This window comes from Podarcis filfolensis, assembly GCF_964270895.1.
Source record: "Podarcis filfolensis genome assembly, chromosome: 6".
NCBI lineage: Eukaryota > Metazoa > Chordata > Lepidosauria > Squamata > Lacertidae > Podarcis > Podarcis filfolensis.
The window spans coordinates 29,971,186-29,994,202 of record NC_139609.1 but is presented as its reverse complement, the minus strand read 5'-3'; the positions used below and the strand labels follow the sequence as shown (position 1 = coordinate 29,994,202).

The window sequence follows — 23,017 nt, the reverse complement described above, 5'->3', positions numbered from 1 at the left end:
CAGGCGCTCCCATAACCATCAAGATGACTTCTAAGAAGAGTAAGAAGGGGAAGAGTTGGGGTGTTTTGTGGTGCTGCTGGGCCGCTTCAAAACCTTTGAAAATCTGGGGCGCTTCTTCTCAGGCAGTTCCGCAAACACCCGAGCGGGGGCCTCTTGCGCTACGAAACACGGGAAAAGGAGCAAAGGACCTCGGCCAATGAGACCGCGACGAACGGCCTTTTCGCACCGTCCAATCCCTTCGGGGCGGGGGCGGGGGGTGGGGTGGAAGCGGCTGGGCTTTCGGGACTGAAGGCCGCCCAATCGGAGCTCCAAACGTCCCTGGGCGGGGCTTGGCTTCGTAGCGGCGAAAGGCGGGCCCGGCGGCGCGCTCGGCCAATAGGCGGGGGGAGGGCGGCGAACGGCGGCCAATGAGAAGCGAGCGCCGGGGCGGAACCCGCGTCCTGGCTGGTTCGACGTCGGTGGGCGTGAGGACGCCCGGGCGTTCGGTTGCTGAGCAGCGCGCGCAGGCTGAGCTCGTGCCTGCGAGCGGGAGCCGCCGACGGAGCCGCTGAGGTGTTTTTTTTCGGACGTGTCGGTGGCCGAAGGGACCGTTGCTGAGGCGCCGCCGCGACGTCTCCTGAGGGATGTGAGCCGCCGCCGCCGCCGCCTCCTCCTTCGCCCGCGGTGTGTGTGTGGTGTCCGCCCCCCCTCACAACCGAGCCGAAGCTCCCTCCGGCCTCCCTGCCCGGGCCTCGCGTGATGTCGTGATCCCTCGGCGGACGTGCGACCAGGCGGGCGGCGGCGGCGGCGGCTGCTGCTGGGCGGCTGCTGCTGGGCGGCTGCTGCGGCTGCTGCTGCCGATGGGGCTGCTCCGGATTATGCTGCCGCCCAAGTTGCAGCTGCTGGCCGTGCTGGCGTTCGGCGTCTCCGTCCTTTTCCTGGAGAACCAGATCCAGAAGCTGGAGGAATCCCGAGGGAAGCTTGGTGAGCGAGGGGCGGCCTTGGAGAAGGTGGCTGGCCGGGTTGAGGGGTGGTGGTGGCGACCAGGTCTGGATGAATCGGTGGCGTGGAAATTAGGTTACCTTTCTACTGAGGGCGGCGGCGGCGCCCCCTCGTACTGCAGAACTAGAAGGAGAGGGGTAAAGATGGGGACATCGAGGGTGGGTTTTTGGGGGGGGGGCGGGCGGGGAGAATGTCAGAAATGGCTTTGGGAGAGCAAAAATCGCCGTCGGTTCCCGCGCGTGTCTGCAAACGACGGGAATCGGTTTGGGAGGAGAACTCCGCAAGAAGGAGGGCTGCCGACGTGTTCAGAGGAGAGCGATCGAGGGTCTGGAAACTTAAGCCGTATGACAAGCGGTGGAAGGAGCTGGGTATGTTTAGCTGAGACTGTGAGGAGATAGGATAGCCGCCTTCAAATATCTGAAGGGCTGTCACATGGAGGAGGGAGCATGCTTGTTTTCTCCTGCTCCAGAGGGTAGGACTCGAACCAGTGGCTTCAAGTTGCAAGACAGGAGATTCTGACTAAACATTGGAGGGGAAAATCTTTCTGGCAGTAAGAGCTGTTTGGCAGTGGAACAGACTCCCACTAGAGGTGGTGGGCTCTCCTTCCTTAGAGGGTTTTAAGCAGAGCTTGGATGGCCACCTGTCATGGATGCTTTAGCTGAGGTTCATGCATTGCAGGGGGTTGGACTAGATGACCCTGGGGTCCCTTCCAACTCTACAATTCTATGATGATAACTGGACTGTGGCGGCATGCATTGGGTTTGGAGCCGATCTGTATGTGCGTCTCTCCCCACCAGTATCAAAATTGCTGAAACCCCCTGAAGGACCTACCTTCTGGGGTTTTTGGGGGGATTGCTGCTCTGGAAGAAGACGACTTCAAGGAAACCAGTGTGGCCCACAGTTAGTTTCCACTGGTGCTGAAAAATAGCAGTGATGTTTAGAGGCAGTCTATAGATTTCATTGTTTTATCATTCCACTGTTGGAAACCTGTGAAATGGCCACATTTTGTTTAAGGTTTGAACTTTGTGGAAGTGGGTTGACTCGTTAGATAGGCAAGTTAGCAATTGTAGAGAGAGGGTGTGCCAGAACAAGTCCCACTCCCTCCCTGAAATAGTTGTACAATTAACAAAGCTTGGATATGTATAATTTGTGTATGTGCGCATGTGTGTGTAAATAACTATATATGTAGGCCCATGTGTTTCGTAAACATAGTCTTTTCCCACTGTTAAGTGTGTTATGATATATGATGTTAGGTCCAGAAGATTTTTCTATAGTGCTGTTCATTTAGTTTTTTATGATGTACAAGTTCTTGGGCCATGCTCATGAAAAGTTACTTGTTTAACAAAATTTCTTATTTCTCAACTCTTGCGGACTCTCACTGTGTCAGGAATAAAACAAAAAGAAACGAGGATGTAAACTCATATTTAAAGTCACTGTTATTGGCTCCTTTCTATGAATGTGTTCAGTTGGAACCTGCTTTTTTACCCAGGTTGTGTCCATCTGCCTGTATCCACACAAAGCGAGGAAAAATAAGGTCATTTCCACAGGCTCTCTTCCAGGGAGAGCCAGCGTGGTGTAGTGGTTAAGAGCGGTGGACTCGTAATCTGGTGAACTGGGTTCACGTCTCCGCTCCTCCGCATGCAGCTGCTGGGTGACCTTGGGCTAGTCATACTTCTCTGTAGTCTCTCAGCCCCACTCACCTCACAGAGTGTTTGTTGTGGGGGAGGAAGGGAAAGGAGAATGTTAGCCGCTTTGAGACTCCTTCGGGTAGTGATAAAGCGGGATATCAAATCCAAACTCCTCTTCTTCTTGTTCTTCTTCTTTTGCTTCTTCTTCTTCTTTTTCTTCATTATTCCCTTACTAACAAAAAGCAGGCAAAATAATTGTTATATCTGATATGTGAGGACATGTTGAATACCTTATCCTGAGTTACCCCTACAGAAATAACTGACATTGAACTTGATCTGTTGGATTGAAAGGGAGGAGTAATTCTTCATAGTGCTCTGGCACTCATTCCATCAGTGCAAGCATTTCAGTCTGCCAGAGGGAAGGATTTTCCTCTCCTCCCCCTGTGCACTGTTCTGTGGGTTATCCTGACTCCCCTATAGGCAATGGGGGCATAGGGGAGGTGGGGGAAACCCCATTGCACTAATGGAACTCCTTAGGTGAATCTAGCCCTTAAGTGTGTGGTATGTCATATGCGTGTGACGAAGGTCTTGTTCTGTGAGGTATTTGTTACAAGTGGTAACAAGGAAAAAAGTTTTTCAATTTGTCCTTTGAGAAGTTGACACCAACAGTTTTAGATTGTCTTTATTAGGAGAGTGTAAATCCTAAGTATAAGGGAGTTAGCACAGTGCAGTTTTTTGAGTAAAAGTTGACTTTCTCTTTTTATTGTTGTCTATATTCAAAACAGGGATGCGAGTGGCGCTGTGGGTAAAACCTCAGTGCCTAGGACTTGCCGATCGCATGGTCGGCGGTCCGAATCCCCGCAGCGGGGTGAGCTCCCGTCGTTCGGTCCCAGCTCCTGCCCACCTAGCAGTTCGAAAGCACCCTTAAGTGCAAGTAGATAAATAGGTACCGCTTTATAGCGGGAAGGTAAATGGCGTTTCCGTGTGCGGCGCTGGTGCTGGCTCGCCAGAGCAGCTTCGTCACGCTGGCCACGTGACCCGGAAGTGTCTCTGGACAGCGCTGGCCCCCGGCCTCTTAAGTGAGATGGGCGCACAACCCTAGAGTCGGACACGACTGGCCCGTATGGGCAGGGGTACCTTTACCTTTATATTCAAAACAGCTATCCTGACTATTTAAAGCAGTCCATCCTAAGTTGTTAGACCATGAGACTCTTAGGTTCGAGCCTCATGTTGGTTGAAAGAGTTCTGCATTGCAGGGAGTTGCACTAGATGACTATCCTGGTCCCTTCCAAATCTACAGCTCTGTCATTCTATGAAATCATTATTTAAATCACAATTAAAAGGAAATAATTTGACATGTAATTTGCATTTTGTGGAAAAACATGCTATTAAGCATATTGGTATGCAAAAAAATTGTAGTTTTTAGACCATGCAACCTGCAAATATGTTGTGGTTCAGAATTATTTTTGGGGATAGGGTAGGACTGAGGAATTAATAAGTTTTTATTTGGTGGTCTCTATACATGCAGGGACTCTAAGGAAGATAATTTACTTAAAGACTTGAGCCTTCAAAATGTTCCAAAAAAGGACTGGAATGAAATGGACCCTGAGCAATGGTGACTCTTCATGGTGTTTGGTAGAGTAATAACTATGCGTAGTTCATAGAGTTTGAATAATTAGAAGGGTCGTGTACACCCAGGTGGGTACAATGGATGATCCTGCTAAGATAGAAGATAGCATCTCCTAGATTCTAGCATGAGGTGACGGCCACTCTCAACCTATAGGAGGTAAGCCTTAAAAATTAATACATGAGGATACAATAAATATTATGGGTTGTATGCAACTCATTACTCAAGTAGACCCATTTAAGTTAGTCATGCTCATTAATTTCAGTGGGTATACTCTGAGTAGAACATAGCTGAAGACCAATACAATGCATGACATGAAAATGTCAAGTATGTTTCCACATGATTTTTTATACAAAAAACATGTTTAAGTAAATATGTGTGGCTGAGAGCCATGGGTTAAGTTTAAGAGAGCTATAGCTTTTAGCATAATGTATTTAGGTACAGTCATCATAGTTAAATTCTGAAATGTCAAATTCTAAATTATTTTTTTAAATTAGCAGTAAAAGCACTATTAATTTTGTCCACCCTCCTTTGGGCTGCTGCCTTTAGCCTGTTAAAAGAAATGCTAATTTGTTACATAATAAACAAAAATAAAATGAAAAATGTTGAGTAAATTATATTACTTTTAACATCTGTACAGAAGCAGCTCCGGAAAGTTAACAATAAAAGTTATCTGGTGCTGTCTGTGTATCTGTTAATAGGAAGAAATTATCCACATAACATCAGTTGTGAACTGGCAGCCAATAAAAGTTAAATTCTGTTGTGTTCATGCTGTTATATTCCTTTCAGCAATTGAATCATTCTAGTTCTATAAAATGCTTTTGTTCTTTGAAAGTTGTCTACATAGGCTAATATGAACAAGTCTGTAGTTTGACTACAATAACGGCTGTTTCATTAAAAGAACTAAGAACAAGCATGGTATTATATGTAAAATTTAGCATGATAAATCAGACTGCTATTTTTGCCTCTTCAATTGAAATTTGAATGTCTGCTTCATTTCTGCTGTGACAAACAAAGCTGTATGACTTCAACGATGACAGCAGAAAATATATCTTGGAGCCTTGAAAAAAAAACTGCTTGTAGAACAATTTTTCTAGATACTTTCTGATGAAACAGCATTCTCTTACTCTGGCAAGTGTGGTTTATACTTAAAATGGGCTTCTCATTCTGACATGAATAACACAAAATAACTGGCTATATGATGAGATGTTGTATTCCTCCTCCTCCTCGGAGACGACATTCTGTTTCACACATCTATAATGCAGTTCATCTTAAATCCACAATTCATCTGTTGGTATAAATGGAAATCGCTTTCACAAGGTACCTTCCTCCACATTCCCAAATTAGTATGTGTTAGAATTTAGTTAGTATTTTGTGGCGAGCAATCTTATGCTAAAAAGCACAACAATGCAGAGATATGTGCTGTGTGCATATTTTGATAATGGAGGTGTTTGAAAATTCAGTTAAATGACTAGAGCCTGCACGCCTTGTTTGTTCAATATGAAAGAGTGGTCAAGATTCTTGGCATACTGTGAATAAGCAGTGTGCTGGTTCATATAGCCTGTTCACTCGCTCCACCCCTTCATGTGAGCAGGTAAAGGAAACCAGGAAAGCACAATTAAACCAGACTTCCTATGATGTGCAAATCAAGCATCCTGGTTTGTTGCTCTGAAATAAGCAAGGTTTTTAAGCAAGTTTCAACCCCTGCTTGTTCTGGAAGCAACAAATTAGGTTGCCAGATTTGCACATCATAAGAAGCCAAGCTTAGTTTTGACTTCCTGGTTTGATTTACCTACTGTCTAATAGGAGAAGCAAATTCAGCCTAAACAGGCTGTGTGCACTAGCATCCTGCTTGTTCATCGTAAGCTGGAAATCCTGTCTTAATGTGATACATGAATGTAGTTGCCATGTGTATTTAACTGTGTACATTCTGTTTTTTGTGCACTTGGACAAAATCTACACTTTATCTGCACCTACACAGTTGCTCACAACATGAGGATGTCTTGTAGTTTCTCTCAGTTGTATCTTCCCTGGTATCTTCACTTTATGGTATTTCCTCTGTTGTTATTTAGTATGTGTTGCATGTACTTTCAGGTGCCTTGTATTCCTGCTGAATACAGTGGTACCTCGGGCTACATACGCTTCAGGTTACAGACTCCGCTAACCCAGAAATAGTGCTTCAGGTTAAGAACTTTGCTTCAGGGTGAGAACAGAAATCGTGCTCCGGCGGCGCGGCAGCAGCGGGAGGCCCCATTGGCTAAAGTGGTGCGTCAGGTTAAGAACAGTTTCAGGTTAAGAGCGGACCTCCAGAACGAATTAAGTATTTAACCCGAGGTACCACTGTATTAGGACGTGGGTGGCGCTGTGGGTAAAACCTCAGCGCCTAGGACTTGCCGATCGTATGGTCGGCGGTTCGAATCCCCGCGGCGGGGTGAGCTCCCGTCGTTCGGTCCCAGCTCCTGCCCACCTAGCAGTTCGAAAGCACTCCTAAGGGCAAGTAGATAAATAGGTACTGCTTTATAACGGGAAGGTAAACGGCGTTTCAGTGTGCTGCGCTGGTGCAGGCTCGCCAGAGCAGCTTCGTCACACTGGCCGCGTGACCCGGAAGTGTCTCTGGACAGCGCTGGCCCCCGGCCTCTTAAGCGAGATGGGCGCGCAACCCCAGAGTCGGTCACGACTGGCCCATACGGGCAGGGGTACCTTTACCTTTACCTTTACCACTGTATTAGTACAAGTTGGGCTTCCAATAAAATGTTAGTGTGAGGTGTCTCTTTTTTGTAATTTCAACCACTGCTTTCCCCTGACCTACTGGGTTTTCATTCCTTCTACCCCAGTCAGTCAGCATTCTATACGCACTGAACATGCTCAGTCTTCATTCAGATGTTTGGGGTTTCCTCCAGGGTTTAGTATTAGCAGGGTGCCAGGTGCATTTTGCGCCTAAAGATTCTCCATTTGTGAGCACCTCCAAAAGTTTGGGTGTCATTTTTTGCACCTGGCTGACACTCAAGGATTACTGAAATGTATATGCTTTGAAGCCTTGAAGTATATGTTAAGGATAAACAATAAGTTAAAGAGTTTAACAATAAGAGAATAAGGATAGGCAATATGCTAAGGAGTATAACAATAAAGAGTAGAGTGTTTTGAAAACTGAAGCACGGTACCAATATTTTTCTTGTAAACACCAAATTAAACAATTTCTGCTAAAAATGTGACATTAACAATGTGTCACTTACATGAATTGCGTATTAGTTCATGCTTATCAAAATAATAAATAAAAAAGTGTTGCTGACCCCCCCCCCCCGCCTGGTGGTGACTAGGCATTCTGTTTTGGTCCCATAATCCAGGTCCCAGGAGCCATTGGTTCTTAGCTTTTCTATCCCAGTTTTTAACACTGCTTTCCCTCCTTATTTATGCAACCCTTGGGATTTTTCTGGGTCTGCCGGTTTCCCCCCTCTTGGACATGGCTAGTGCTGGTACATAAATGTTGGCACTCAGAGAACAGAGATCAGTGTTAGTGTATATAATGTATATCTGAATAGAGACATTGAATTCTTATCTCATTATACATGATAAAGCTATTTTTAGCCATCTCATCCCTTGCTTTTTCCTTTAAGACCAATTGCAGTCCTTAACAGTTGTCAACAGGTTTACCACATCTATCAGCCAATCACTGATTCCTACCACCCTTCTAAGTAATACCCCTCCCCACCCTCTCACTGTATATAAGGGTCTGGTGACTTCTGTTTCAGTGTATCTGAAGAAGTGTGCATGCACACGAAATCTCATACCAATAACAAACTTAGTTGGTCTCTAAGGTGCTATTGGAAGGAATTTTTTTTTAATTTTATTTCGACTACGGCAGAACAACATGGCTACCTACCTGTAACTAGTGTATATTATGAAGATGATAGTTATAGTGGGTGCTAATATGTAGCAGGTCACATGCTGTTTGAAGATGAAGATGAACTGCACCATAGTTTTGCATCGGTTTCTATGCAATACGGGTGATTGTGTCAGAGTTGTGAAATAGGAATGAATAAGAACCTAAATTTAGCCTAGTAATTAACTGATCATGAACTACTGAGTTGCAGTTCTTCTACCCAACATATATGATCACATCATTAATACTTAGAAGCAACATATATGATCACATCATTAATACTTAGAAGCAACATGTTGGTCTCTTCCTAGAGCAATAGTACACCCGGTAAACACTTTTTTGATTGTACCAATGTGTTTTGTCCCCATTCTTAAAAGCAATAATTCCACTATGAGCCACATCAGTGGCTTAAGTGGTGCAGGATTTTTCAAGTATGCATCCTCCAGATTTGCAGAACTTAGTTTTACTAATGAACCAACCTCACCTTGATGTAGTATGAGCAGCAGCAGCAAAGATGTTCCTGCTATCCAATAGCAGCTCCCTTTGCTGGTGAACATTGAGCTGCCACCACTTCCACTTCTTACTAGTCACATGTCAGTTACAGGTTTTTTTGGATGTTCTCATAGAGTGTTTCATATGTACATCTTACAAATATAGGCAGCAGCCCATAGCAATTCTGGTGATTTGGGCAAGTGAGCAAGTCCAAAGTTAAAGACTAATGATTTATTTGAAGAAATGAGTCCACTGAAACTATCAATAAATGTTCATCTTCCTTCAGAACTTTTCCATCTCTATTTGACACTTACCCCAGCGCACATTCAGCTATCTTTGTTTGCTTAAAGTAATTGCTTTGCAGTGCAATCCTCTGCATGTCTACTCAGAAGTAAGTTTCCTTGAACTGAATGGGAGATTATTTAGGAGTTAAATGTGCATAGGGTTGCAGCCTTAATTTGTGGGTAAATTAGAGAAAGGATTAGATTATTTACATTCATGATAAAAGCTTCATGGTATCTTCAGAATAGGTTCCAAGAGATGCAACAACATATTTTGTAATTGCTGATTCAAATACATCAAGAAGCTGTAATGTTGACAGCCATGGGTTAAATATGAAGATCAGTTAAAAAGGTGACTGGGAAAAAATAAAATGGAATCTGGTATGGTTGTTTCCTTAATAGGAAATGGAGGGGAAAGGTTATAATGTTTCACAGTGAATTTGCAATGAAATTACATTGTTTTTCATTTTTGGGATATGCAAATGCTAATGCAATTTTAAGAACTTGAATAGTTATGAGGCATAATAGAACTTGACAGTATTTGTTAGCTGCTGAACAATGACTTGACTTCATAGCTAGAAAATATTTGGCAAATAGAGGAAATACAATGGTGAAGTTGATTTGAGTCTTTTAGCGTTCTGCAAGATACATAGATGACATAATTATGTACGGATATCACACAAATACAACTTAGCTATTAAAATATATAAATATATTCTTACATCTTGAATGAAATAATGATGTTATAATTACAAAATTATTGCTTTGTAAAATATGCCCATTTATTGTAGAGTTCAACATATGGTTTTATTTGCTTGCTGAACCCTTTCCTTTAATAATTTAGGATATACATGCATTCAAGAAAATTGATCTGGGCTTCTCCTTGCTTGCATTTGCCTTGTAGGTACTCCATCTTTCAACTTCTTTGGCAGTATAAGCAGATGTTTGCATAATATTCTGGAACTTTATTTCCTAACTAGGGCTAATGGAAGTTTTTGTCAGAAACATATGGAGGGCACCAGGCTGGGAAAGGCTGTCCTAAATCATACCTTGCAAGCTACTCTTAATAACTTAATTACATTTTATAGATGATGTTTTTATTTGGGACAATGGAGCCCACAAGTTAGTTGCAAAGCATATGGCTTTGTCCTCAGAAGAGTGTTTTTGTAAACTGTATGACTTCTTGTACCACCGCCTCCCCCAAACATATAACATTACCTAGTCCATTGACTGAAACAGAATACTTCATTCAAGCTTGATGGCAGTAGAGAGGTATGGGGAAGACCCTGCAGAAGCCAGTAAAGGCCTCTGCAGACACCATTCTTCCAGCCCCTGAACTAGGTGTAGCATTAGTGAAGTTGCGAACAGTTATTTTTTTATTGGGTAAATAGATTATTTTAGGAAGAACTGAAAGCTCCTACAAATGTGGAAAATTTCTCATTGTAATTTTCAGTGTAAGAGTAAAGGGAAAACCCATGGATGTGGTATTTATGCACTGAGAACTTGTGGCTTTCCAGGGTGTGAATACATATGCAAACCTCAAAGTTGAGAACAAGGTGAGAATTCTCAAAGGTATGGTAGGCTGTTTCTTTTCCTTTCCTTTTTCATTCTGAGAGGATATTTCAGCTTTTATATTAACATTCTGAACTAGAAATAACAGGACACATTTCCCCCAGATGTATTGAAGAAGCTTGTTACCACTATTGAAATCTAGCCAGAGAGAATGTTAATACATTTATATTTAATTCAGCTACATTAATGCACTACTTTTGTTAGCTTCCACCTGGTCCCACTGAAGAATGACCTCCTCTTAAATGAGTTTATGGAAAGCTTCTAAATGTGTAGCCAGTATATAAATACATGTCTCTTAGAAACTTAGTTGTGTGAGGTGCTCCACATATATCATTGCTTTTAAGCAAAGTGCAGTAAGGCTCCTCTAAGTTAAGTGTCTTGCTTTAAAATATCTAGTTTAAGCTGTAGATAAAACCTGTAATATGCTATTTTTTGGTTGCTGTAAATCTCCCCTTACATTTCTGTAATAAAATGATTTAAGCATTTTCCATTTAAAGAAATGCACATGTTTGAACTTGGGTGGTATTTATTTACCACAAATTCTTGATGTCTCTGATTATTGAAAAAGGCAGTACAACTGGGTTTTGGAGCAACTGTGGCATGGTTTGTTCTGCCTGCGTTGAACATCTTGTGTGACAGGTCCTTAGAAAATTATGCATGCTTCTGATTCTCCGTCTCATCTTCCATATATTCCTGCTTAATTAGTTCAAAACCAATCTGTTCCATATTCTTAATTCATGTTTGTTTCCTGCTTTCTTGTGAATAAATACCTTGACACAAATTATATTTGAAATGTCATGTTGGATCTTAATTGTGCGCAGCCCAGCAAAACAAACTTGATCAGCGGTATTTATAGCTCTCTGATGCATCATGAGAGAATAGAAAGTTAGTCCCTGGTTTTTCTTTCTTGAATAGTTTACTATTTTGATGCCAGTAAGTCTACTCAGGGTCATATCCAAGGCTGCATAAGCAGAATGCCACTTATGCAATGGGACTTGCTCTTTATTTCCGTCTCCTTTGTGCCCCAGAATCTACTCCAAAATCTGCTCAACTCCCTGGAGTAGATTTTGAGGTGTCTGAGGAGCTTCAGAAGAGAGGAGGCAATAGTTGGTTTGGCAGTGTGGGATACGAATGTCAGCATTTTGTTAAAAATGAAAATATAAACATTGCGAAGTTTGATGCAGGGTCCTAAATTCTGATGCTGATTTGTATAGGGATTTGAAATATTTGGCATGTGCTACAATGACAATTTAACAGTACAAAGAAGATTGTTTCAGTTGCCAACACCAATTACTGAAAGGGCACTGTTTAAGTTCCTGAATGTGCTGTCATATTCTTACGTTCTTGGTGTTGAAAATCTAATTACAGCATTGTTTTGTATTTTTTTTTCTTCATTTCCACAGCATATATAATATACATAATCCTGTCTTTATACTTTTGAGGATTTGCTTAGGTTTTTTTTAAAAAAAAATCATTAAAAAGCATCTTCTGACTTCAAATGAAGCATTATTTTTTTTTTACTGACAAACGTAGAGGGGTAAACTTACAGGACTTTCTCTCCCCTTGAAATACCGAATTGGGTTCTGAAATTAAATCTATCAAACATTGGCTCAGGTCTGATTACAAGAGTTAATCTCCTAGAATAAATTTGGACTATATACTCAGCTGCTGCCTGGCAGAGAGAAGGTGTAAATCATAGGCTGTACTTTTTCTACTGATAGAGTAAGAAGAAAGTACTACTCTCAGTAATCTTATTTAGCAGGTTTAATCCACTACCATGCCAAGTTCACGTATAAATTAGTTTTGTATTTAAGTACTGGGCTGTTTAGCCATAGGTAACCAGGAATTACATGTAGGCAAGTGAGCCGGCTGATGAAGCAAGTGGATGGATTGCTCTTAGCAGTGTTAGAAACTGAGATATGAAAGCTAGGAGCTAAATGGCACCTTAAACTGAGGTTACGGAAGCAACAACGGAATGTCCAGGCACGTTTTTTTTAAAAAAAACAAGAATACAAAGCTGGAAATGAATGAACTACAGCTAAAATATCACGTTCATTTTCCACATGGTCTAGTCTTTCCCCTGCCTACCCCCCTAATTTTCTTAAGAAGGTCTCTTCTCCAGTCTTCAGAGAATAACTGGTAGTGGGCAGGCAGAACAAGGTCCTCCTTTCCTTCCACTCTGCAGTATTAATGGGAAATCATGACGTACTACTGCACCCGGAGCTCAGAAACGGCTTTCGCTAATAAAATTCCCTGTCACAAAATGTGACTAGTACAATGGGAGTTTCAAACACTGGGTCTTAGTACCTCACATAGAAAGCAAATAGACTGCTGGAGGGGGGAAGTCGCCTTCTCCATGTGTAGAAGTGCAGCTCTATCTTTCTCTGTAAGTCCTCTGCCAGCTAGCAAGATTTTTTGTTGGTTGCTTTTGTGGCTTGCTTTCAAGGCTATATGGAAGGGTAACACAGGCATGCCATTTCTGCCTGATTAAATTTTTAATGAAATTAATAATTGCTGAGGACATAGTTCCTGAAGTTACGGAATAGTTTCTTTCCAGGAAGAGAAAATGAACAATGAAATAGAACAGGGGTAGGCAAACCAAGGCCCGTGGGCTGGATGCGGCCCAATCACCTTCTCAATACGGCCTGCGGACGGTCCGGGAATCAGCATGTTTTTACATGAGTAGAATGTGTGCTTTTATTTAAAATGCATCTCTGGGTTATTTGTGGGGCATAGGAATTCGTTCAGATTTTGTTTCAAAATATAGTCCGGCCCTCCACAGGATCTGAGGGACAGTGGACCGGCCCCCTGCTGAAAAAGTTTGCTGACCCCTGCTTTTACTGGTTGAGAAGCATGACAAATCACGACTGATCCTCAGGAGTGAGGGTGCCTCAGACTGAGTTGTGTAGGACTACCATACATTCAAATTCTCCTGGACATTACCAGGATTTCAAAGGTGGAAATGACGTCCAGGGAAAATTTATGAAAGGCGGCACTTTGTCCTGGAACTTTTGCAAGTCAAATCACATTTTCTGGCGTGTTGGGGGGGAGTTCAATTTTGAAATATGGCAACCCTAGAGTTGTGTTGCAGCTGTACCTGCTCTGTGATCCACCCACCGTTCAGTCTGGTTTATAATGTCTTTCCCTTGTTGGTTACTTGTGTTTTTGTTAGCAGATTGGAGTAAACAATAAGGTTGTGTACCGTCTTGCACTTTTGGATGTGTATTTTCAAGTAGCCATAATTTATAACATAATAAGCTAATATTCTCTTGTTTTGAAAACCAGTTACTAGGTTTTGGCACCAAAGTCATTGGTGTGTTAATTCGCTGAAAACAGAACAAGTTCAGAATAGTAGACAAAGTAGAGCTTTTAAGTTCTCCACATGGTACTGGGTTTCTCACAGAAGTTTTGGGGCATGTAGAAAAGTGTTTTACCCTTAGATGTGGTTTTTATATGTAGATTTTTCTCTGCTGTGCCACTGGAGCACGATTTCTGTTCTCATCCTGAAGCAAAGTTCTTAACCCAAGGTACTATTTCTGGGCTAGCGTAATATGTAACCTAAAGCGTATGTAACCCAAGGTACCACTGTACTGGTGTTGAAATATTTGGGTGGTCTCTTTTTCACAAACTAAACCTTGGAAGAATCACCTTGATTATGCCAAAAGCACAATAGAAAACATTAAGGAGAATCTTGACAACCCCCTCCCCCCAGTACATAAGATAGAGAGCTGACAGCCTCTGCCTTCAGATTTTTTTTGGGGGGGGGGCGGGAAGTGTTATCCCAGTTGCCTTATGGCATTGACAGCTTGTGGTCAATGCCATCCTCAAGCTTTGTCAGCTAGTGATATAATAGGACAACATTTGAGAAACTGCTGTGTTTATATAGGTCAAGTCCTATAGGATGTGCTTCACATTTTCTTCTCTGTTGCGTTTGTATATAGCCATTCTGGATTCCTTGTTTCCCATGCTTCGGGATAGGAATTCAGGATACCCTGTTGAGTAGAAGATGATTTCTCTCTTGGGAAATAAGTCTGAACATATTACTGCGAGGGTTGCAATTTTTATTGTAAAGGCATGGGTGATTTGGCAGCTATGTGCCACAATGGTACCTTCTAGGCCAATACCATTTTATTTACTGTGTGTTTAGAATAGGCTATTTTCACAGTTATGTTGCAGTGTGGACTCCATCTAGACTCCGAAGTGCAAACTCCTTCAGACACCAGGCTTTTCTTTGCAGTCCTCCAATCACTTTACTTTTGAATGGTTCTATTGAAAATCCCATGGTAGCTCTTGGGTTCCTCCAGCAATCTGCAAACCGGTCACTCTAGCTACTGACATTATGGAAACTACTCCAGAATAAAGGTTGTAATATACAACCTAACTGGGTAATTTTATGGCCCTATACTAAACAATGGGCTTAGAATTGCATTCTTACATTTTAAAAATTGTGTTCTCTATCACTCATGAAGAGTTCTGCAACTACTCAACCTATTCAGAACTAAAGACTAAGTCTAGCTTGTAAATAAAATTGTAGAATAATTTAAGTAATTCATTGATCTGGACCTTTTTAGAACTACAGTTTTTATATTATACATAGATAAATGTATAATGAACCACATGAGACATTTACGTGTTTAGATAAGATAGCTGTCATATGGTCCTAATATTTTTAATTGCTATTAAATGTTTGGTTTATACTTTTTCATTTTTGCATTTAAAATGCAGGTCTTCTTGGTTTCAGTTATGTATGTCACAAGAAATCATTGAGAAATGTATTTTGTTGAAACTTATCTGACAGTAATATGAATAAACGTTTGTATTTATGTGGATTGCTGCTATTTAATTCTGTATATAAAATAATCTTTCTAAAGTTTCTTTTTTGCTTTTCCCTGTGTGTTCTTGATTAGTGTTGTGCCAGTGCATGGTAGGCATATATTATATACTTTAAGGGAGTTTTAAAAACTGAAAACTATTGGCAGAAGTCTTATTTGGTTAGCGTGTGCCTGAAGTACATGTTTCTTAATGGAGCATTCATTGTATGAGTCTCTACACTCATGCCTAGGCAACAAGTAAAAAGAACTTGACCGTTATGCACTGGAAATGTTCTCCTGGTAATCCCTTCCGTTAGGAGAATGTTGGGCCAGAAAAACCCTTTAAACAAAAATAAGGCCACAAATTGGGGATAACCCCACAAATGCACAGTGGATTGAATCTGGACATTCATTTTGCAATAGATGTACTTGAGGAAATGTTGGAAGCCTGTAGAGCAGTGTAAGATACAATGCAGGAGTTGTAGGGGAAGGAAGAGTTTGCAAAGATTGCCTCCCTATTCCTCCAGTGAGGAGCCCCTTCTGGATTTCTGTCCCTGCTATTAATGGAAAGAGCCCTGTCGTTTGTGAAATGGCCAGTCTGAATCCAAATCCTAAATTAGGTATTTTAATCCAGCAAGGGTAGTTACATCATTTCGGCAGAGTGATCGTGAATGTGTTGGAACTCATAAGATGGAGTTCAACGTCGTGCTAAGGTGATTGTCGACACACGCATTTCCGTTTATCAGATGGAACAATTTCCCCTCTTCTCCCTTGTGCCCTGTTCTTGGGACTCTCCCAGTCCTCCAGAGCAGATTGTGGGGTGGATGGGAGGATTCTCTTTGCTTCAGCGGGACCTGTTACACTGTCTTCTGCTAGCAGAACAACTCATTTGACCATTTTAAAGTACAATAGATTTCACATTTAATATAAGAAAATGTACTTGGCTTGAAAATGACATTTTCTTTGGTTGATGCTTCTTTAAATGTGCCCAAGCAACAGTACACTTAGAACTGGCTGATAAAATGTAATACAGCTTTATGAATAAGAAATAAGATTTGTATTAGTATAGCCCATGCCTTATTACTGTGCCCCATTTCAAAATGCAGTTTCCACCTGTTGCACGAAACGGATGAAGCAAGATTTTCTTGTTTGTGGAAGCTGGGTCTTTGGCAAACAGAATTGTTAAGCTTGTGACTCTCACAGGCCAACTCCTTCATCAGTAGTTAATACTCTGACAAATATAAAATCAATGCTTTCTACGTTCTAAGTGATGAATAGGATTCATTTGGCCTTTAATTCTCAAAACACATTGGAATGACTTGCCATTGATTGTCTTACCTTGGTTTTTTGTTATTGATTAGGATGTGCCATGGCAGGTGAAGAGGGCTTTAAGTGATTCCACCAACAAAGAATTTTCAAAATGAAAAGTGAATTAGAATGACAATTTAAATAAACTCAACTCTTAGGACTCCCCATAGATGGACAGCCTAAATGGCTCAATTTTGAGTTTTAATTTGGAGCTTATGGCCCCCACACAATGAAAATTGTGTATGTTTCAAAGTCTTAATTAGATTTTCTATCTTATAAGAGGAAAGGTTGACATGTGGACTAATTGTGCAAGTTTTATTTCATATTCAAATATTTTCCAGGCCTCCAAATTGCCTAACACCAAGAATGTACGATATAAGTTCCACGAGGAACAAAAAAATAAGTCCTCCATGGAGACTTTGATTTTTAGCATTTTTACCATCCTCACATACAGTAAGCCTGCAACTTGCACACATTTAACTTTGTGTGTGCGCGCATTCAGCTTTTTGTGTATGGCAAAAATTAAAAATGGAAAAGGGGTGGGGTTCCAGGAAAAAGTGACTTTGGCAATCCCACCTGCCACTGAACTCAGTGGGTTTTCACTATGCACAATTTTGGCTTTAGACGCAGTCCCCAGAATGTAACTCCTACATACATTGCGGGCCTACTGTATTGTCAAACTAGTGGCTTTGTAACATGTATTCCATGTGTGAACATGGTGTCCATACAATGTGTGGAAATGTGTGTTTGGCCCTGTTTGATGATTGCACAGTGTTAATCACAGTTCTCCACGTCATGTACACACTTGATATTTGCTTAAAAAATGGATGTTTCTCCATGACACATGGAGTGTTATGATAGTGTACAGTCATTGGATAAAATGCTTGAAATACATAATGACTGTTTCTTCCTGCTTTACAAGATGATTTTGGTGCATTCTTATAATTGCTGCTAAGTGATGTGTTTTATATTTTTGATCAGTTTTTTAACTTGCAAAACATTAAAAGGCAAATAAAATAGCTTGTAAGTGACCAGGTATTAAAACACATGCTCTGTCTCTGTCTCTTCTCCCTCTCCCCCCATCTCTCTCTCTCTCTCTCTCTCTCTCTCTCTCTCTCACACACACACACACACACACACATTTCCAACAACACAGTTTTAAAAAACCAAAACAGTGGCAGATAGACTTGCTACCAAAGTGAGTGGAGGTGATTAATGTGATGCAAACTTGGTACATCATTGTTGGGCCCATGCTATTGATATAGCTTATAGCTTGGGCTTCCCCCTCCCCCAGCCCCACAAGCTCCCAGAGCGATGCCAAAGCTGCACGCAGCTTCACCATCCCTCTGGGTCCCGTTCTGGGGGCTGGGGGAGGGAGAAGCTCTGCTTCCCCCGCCCCCAGCCCCGCAAGCTCCCAGAGTCGGCTTCCCGCAGCTCTCCGCAAGCTGTGGGAGCCCGGCGCGACTTCGCGCTGGGCTCCCACGGCTTGCGGAGAGCTTCCTGTTCTGGGGGCTGGGGTCGGGGGAAGCTCGGGCTTCCCCCGCCCCAGCCCCGCGCCTGGGGGAAAAATAATCCCCCCCCTTTATTCCCCCCCCCAAATCTAGGTGCGTCCTATGGGCCGGTGCGTCCTATAGGGCGAAAAATACGGTAAATCTTACCTAGTTGAAGGAGATGGTCCATCAGCACAAGCATTCTGCTTGCCTGGTGAAATGGTCTCCCGTTGTGTGATTCTGGAGGTTCTTCTGGTCCCTCCAGCCAATTTTGGGAATGGGGTGGAGAGGGGGGAAAGCCTATTGGGCTAGGGAAGTCCTTGCTGGGGCTTCTGCTAGCAAGACTAGTTAGTTGAATCAGATCGATGGGGTATACAAATGGTTTGAGATGGGTATTATGTACTCAGAGCTTCAGAGACATAAAAATAGAAAACATTACTTATACTGCTCCTGTTTTGAGATCTCTGCAAATGTACATGTTTCTGCTTTAGCCAAACCTCAAACAATATGTCAATAGTACTGAATACTATTATGGAACGATAGAATATAAATATTTAAAATGAATAAATGATACTGGCAAATGTTTCAGGTACTAAATGTAACATTTGATTTGGGATGTCAGACATGCCAGTCAACAAACTTCTGTCTTGCATTTAAACTTGGCTTGAACTCTCCTATGGATTTTATAGGAAGAAAGACAAGTCTAATAATAAAACACACCTTACTCTCTTTTACATTCAAGGACAATGACTTCCTTGTGAATGTGCTTCATTTTGCAGCCAGCATGATACTCTCAGAGTTCTCTCCATTTAGTCAGAGTTCTATTTTAACCTAAACCTTGTGCCATTTCCATATTAATCACAGCAAGCTATAGAAATAAGAAAACTATTATTAGTTACTAGTTAATCAGCTTAACACACTGCTTCTCTCCTTCCAGTTTGAAACTGAAATATATAGGTATTTTCTGGACTTTGGGAGAAGGGGGTAGGACAGACTTTTCCCATTAAAGTAGACATAAACATATTTATATAAAAGGGACGTGGGGGATGCTGTGGTCTAAACCACAGGGCCTAGGGCTTGCTGATCAGAAGGTTGGCAGTTCGAATCCCTGCGATGGGGTGAGCTCCCGTTGCTCGGTCCCAGTTCCTGCTGATCTAGCAGTTCTCGAAAGCACGTCAAAGTGCAAGTAGATAAATAGGTACCGCTCCGGCGGGAAGGTAAACGGCGTTTCCATGCGCTGCTCTGGTTCACCAGAAGCGGCTTTGTCATGCTGGCCACATGACCCGGAAGCTGTATGCCAGCTCCCTCAGCCAATAGAGCGAGATGAGCGCCGCAACCCCAGTCGTCCACGACTGGACCTAATGGTCAGGGGTCCCTTTACCTTTAAACATATTTATGACAAATGTTGGAACTATTAGATAATCTTTAAAATTGCATGACTTGTGTAGAGAGATGCACATTGGCCCTTTCACTATGATTCATTCTTAAATGTGGCTACATTGAAACAATCTTGTTTCTGTGCTTCATTCCTGGGTGGACTAAATAAAAAATTCCCTGTTTAAGACATAACAAATTCAGGTTTACTGCAAAGGAGAATAAAGCTCCGAGGCTGCCATGTGAGTGGAAGGGGTCAAAAGAAGAGTTTGCAAGCCTGACACGTGAAACCAGGAAAGAGCGCAGCCAGTATGTATTGTTTAGACCAGTTTTTTTCAACCTTGGGTCCTAAATTGTTGGATTACAACTCCCATCATCCCTGTCCGCTGACTGGGGCCGATGTAACCCAGTGGTATTAGGGGACCCAAGTTTTGGAAAGGTTGGCTTCAGTTTTTGTGTGCCCATAGTTAAATTTGGAAACCTGAGCAATGGTTATGGGCACATGCATACACTCTGGCTTGTCCCACCCCCCAGCTATTTGTATTGGGAAAAGGTGTGATTGCCTTTTTCAAGCTTAAAGGAGGTTGAACTTCCTGGAGACAGCAGCTACAGAGGGAATGGTTGGCCCCTACAATGTCTGTTAATTTTCCAACATTGATTTGTACCGCTCCGGCGGGAACGTAAACGGCACTTTCGGGCGCTGCTCTGATCCACCAGAAGTGGCTTAGTCATGCTATCCACATGATGCGGAAGCTGTCTGCGGACAAGTGCCGGCTCCCTCGGCCAGTAAAGCGAGATGAGCGCAATGTTCAGGACTGGACTTAACTGTCAGGGGTCCCTTACCTTTACACATACTTAACAGGCGATATCCAAAAAACCATAACTCTTTAGCAAGTCTAGAGTGAGAGACTAGGATGGTTTCCATTGTTTCCTAGGACTCTTATTGTTGTGAGACTTTTTTGGGGTGAGCTGAGAGTTTGTTTGGACCCTGGGTGAGAACCCAGAGGTCTAGAGGGGAGGATGTGTCAGAAGCAGAAGGAAAATGAATGGATAATGATTTTTATATATTAGTAACTTGGCATTAATGTAACATTTTTATATGTAACTGTTTATTTTTGTAACATTTTGTTTAGGTTTTTTGTTGTTGCTTCAGTTTTTCATGTAACACTTGCAGATATTTTAAATATATTAAGCTGTAAGAAATTAAATAATCAATTTCTATGAAAAGTTCCTGGAAAGTGGGATGAATACATTTGTATGGGAATGTCCTGATCTTCTAGTGGACCTTTCTGACTTGTACATATTTAAGAGATAGTAGAACAATTACAAATATACAGTCTTTATTTTCCTTGGTTGCCAAAAGACTGCTTTGTCTCTGCTTCTTACTTGAATATTTGTTTTAAACAGTCACCCCCCTTTTTTTTGCTTCTACTTGTCTGAGCAAGGGATTTCTTGTAGCAAGCCTGAAGTGTCCAGTATCGCTAGATGAGGAATGTATCTAGCTGTCTAGAGGGAGAAATCTGAGCCAACTTCGTAAGATTAACATGGTGAAGTGCGAAGTGGATTTTAAGTTATTGGGTTACTGGAATATTTGTTTGATGGTATTTCTGAAGGTTATGGTCTGTGCATTTAACAATTAATAAATTAACCATTATTTCCTATGATGAATTTAAAATTGATTATGGGTCCTCCGGACAACTTTTAGGTTTTTGTTTTGTAGTATTATCCTGTATATGTTTTCATCTGTCCACCCCCCCCACAGTTTCACCCCAGAACCTTGCTTGATCTGTGAATTCTTTACACAGAGCAGTATTGAAAACAGCCTTTGCTTTCTATACATGTTTCTCCCAGCTTGCAGAATGTTTGTACATAGGCATATATTAACTTGCATAAACATAAAATCCATTGGGAAGAAGTAGTTGTGCAGATCCAAGTAATAGAAGGTAACACTGGGTTTCAGGATATGCTGGACCTTAATTACAGTATGTGTAGTATTAAACCTTAGGGAGTGGCAGTGTTAGAATCCGATGTAGGATTTGAACTTCTTTGAAGGATTTAAGTTCATGTGAATCCAGACCTAAGACTTTGTAAATCAAACCCTAGATCTATGTTTTTATTTGGATGGTGTGCCGCACTGATAACTAAGCAAGGAGGACTTTATAAGATAGTGTCTAAAATGTCTCATTCTTGGAAATAATTAAAGACAGTTGCCCATTTCCTGATCAGCTAGTTTGTGCACCATTACATTGCTTTCTCCCTTTTTTCCTGAAGAAGGACTGCTAGCCTGTTGAAGACTGGTGAGAGCTAAATGTAGAACTGCTAATTTGACTTATGGGGGTGGGGAAGAGAATGCATATTGGGGAATGGTAAATTACAGGGTTGAGTTAATTCTGTGGAACGTAGTTACACAGGAGAAAACATGCCTATAAACCTTCAAATTATCTAACTTCCTTTTATGTGTGAGTGATGGTGATAACATATTTAAATACAATTTTTGCCATTTAATATTGCCAAATATTTTTTAAGGTTCATATCTATTGGTGGTATATTTTATCCAGATCTGTTTTTTCCAGAAGCAGCTTAAATTAACTTTTCTGGAAAGATACCACTGACTGTCTCAAGAGGTCAGCCTGCAGTGACACTGCCTGACTGCTTCATTTTAAGCAGTCTGAACACAAATTAATTCATTTTGGCAAATGCTGCACAGGTCCTGAGTGACAGAATTTTACACCACCAGCTGCTGGTGAAAGGAAAGGCATGTAGAATCCCTTGTAAAATATTAAGATTAGAAAACATTCTAGAAAAAGCACCCTCCATTATTGATTCAGTTTTTCCTGTCTACAGAGTTGACGCATTGGCTTTCAAATAGTCACATTCCTTCCTCGAAGACACGTTATTGATCTGAAACCACAGAGCTGAAAATGGTCACATTTCAGAATCTTTCCTCTTGTAATGATGACTGCCTATAACCCCTCTTAACAGGAAAAGTGCTTTATAGCGTGTTCTCTCCCATTTGGAAAATCTGGTCAATACTGTGGGCTTTTTCCTGATGTGGTTGTAAATGAGCTACTCCATGTTTACAAGCTGAATGAATAAGCAGTTTCTCCAATTTTGTTATAGTTGAGGTTGCCAGAATAGTGGAGTCAATTGGAGTTCTGCAAGAATTTGACCCTTCACCAGAGAGATCACATCCCTTTTCCTTCTGTGCTGCTTTCTAGAATCACTGCTTTGCTGCACCCTGCCTCACCCTATCAGCTATGTAACACTTCAACCCCGTCAATCATGAAGGCCTCTTCTGTCAAAACACATTCCAAATAAATAAATAAATAAATCAAGGCAGGACAACATGCATGTAAACTTCTGGTCTGATTGTAATTATTACTGGCATTATAGTAATTTTAACAGCTACCACTGGTGTGCTTATTTTGCTATAATATACCAGTGATAGACCACTTAGAACAATGGTATATGTTATGCAATATGAGACCTTAGAGGGCAATTCAGTGATGTACTTGAATCAATCTAACGATAATTTTGCATCAGTGGAAGCAGTTAAAAATTGCTTCTCATGTG

At 41.7% G+C, this 23,017-nt stretch overlaps 1 protein-coding gene and 1 long non-coding RNA gene across 3 annotated transcripts in view; one reads left to right on the top strand and one right to left on the bottom strand.

Annotated features, from left to right (window-relative positions):
- Window positions 1-23,017, bottom strand: part of LOC310765608 — a 115,078-nt gene that overhangs the window by 49,307 nt on the left and 42,754 nt on the right. The window lies entirely within an intron of this gene.
- The window catches only part of HS2ST1 (heparan sulfate 2-O-sulfotransferase 1), a 90,225-nt gene continuing 67,587 nt past the window's right edge, over window positions 380-23,017 (top strand). The window contains exon 1 of one of the 2 annotated variants that reach the window (XM_083620724.1): window positions 380-963. In XM_083620724.1, coding sequence (XP_083476850.1) covers window positions 840-963 — 124 coding nt within the window. In that variant the 5' untranslated portion in view covers window positions 380-839. The remainder of the gene's footprint in view (window positions 964-23,017) is intronic. The other variant, XM_083620723.1, reaches the window with a different exon arrangement.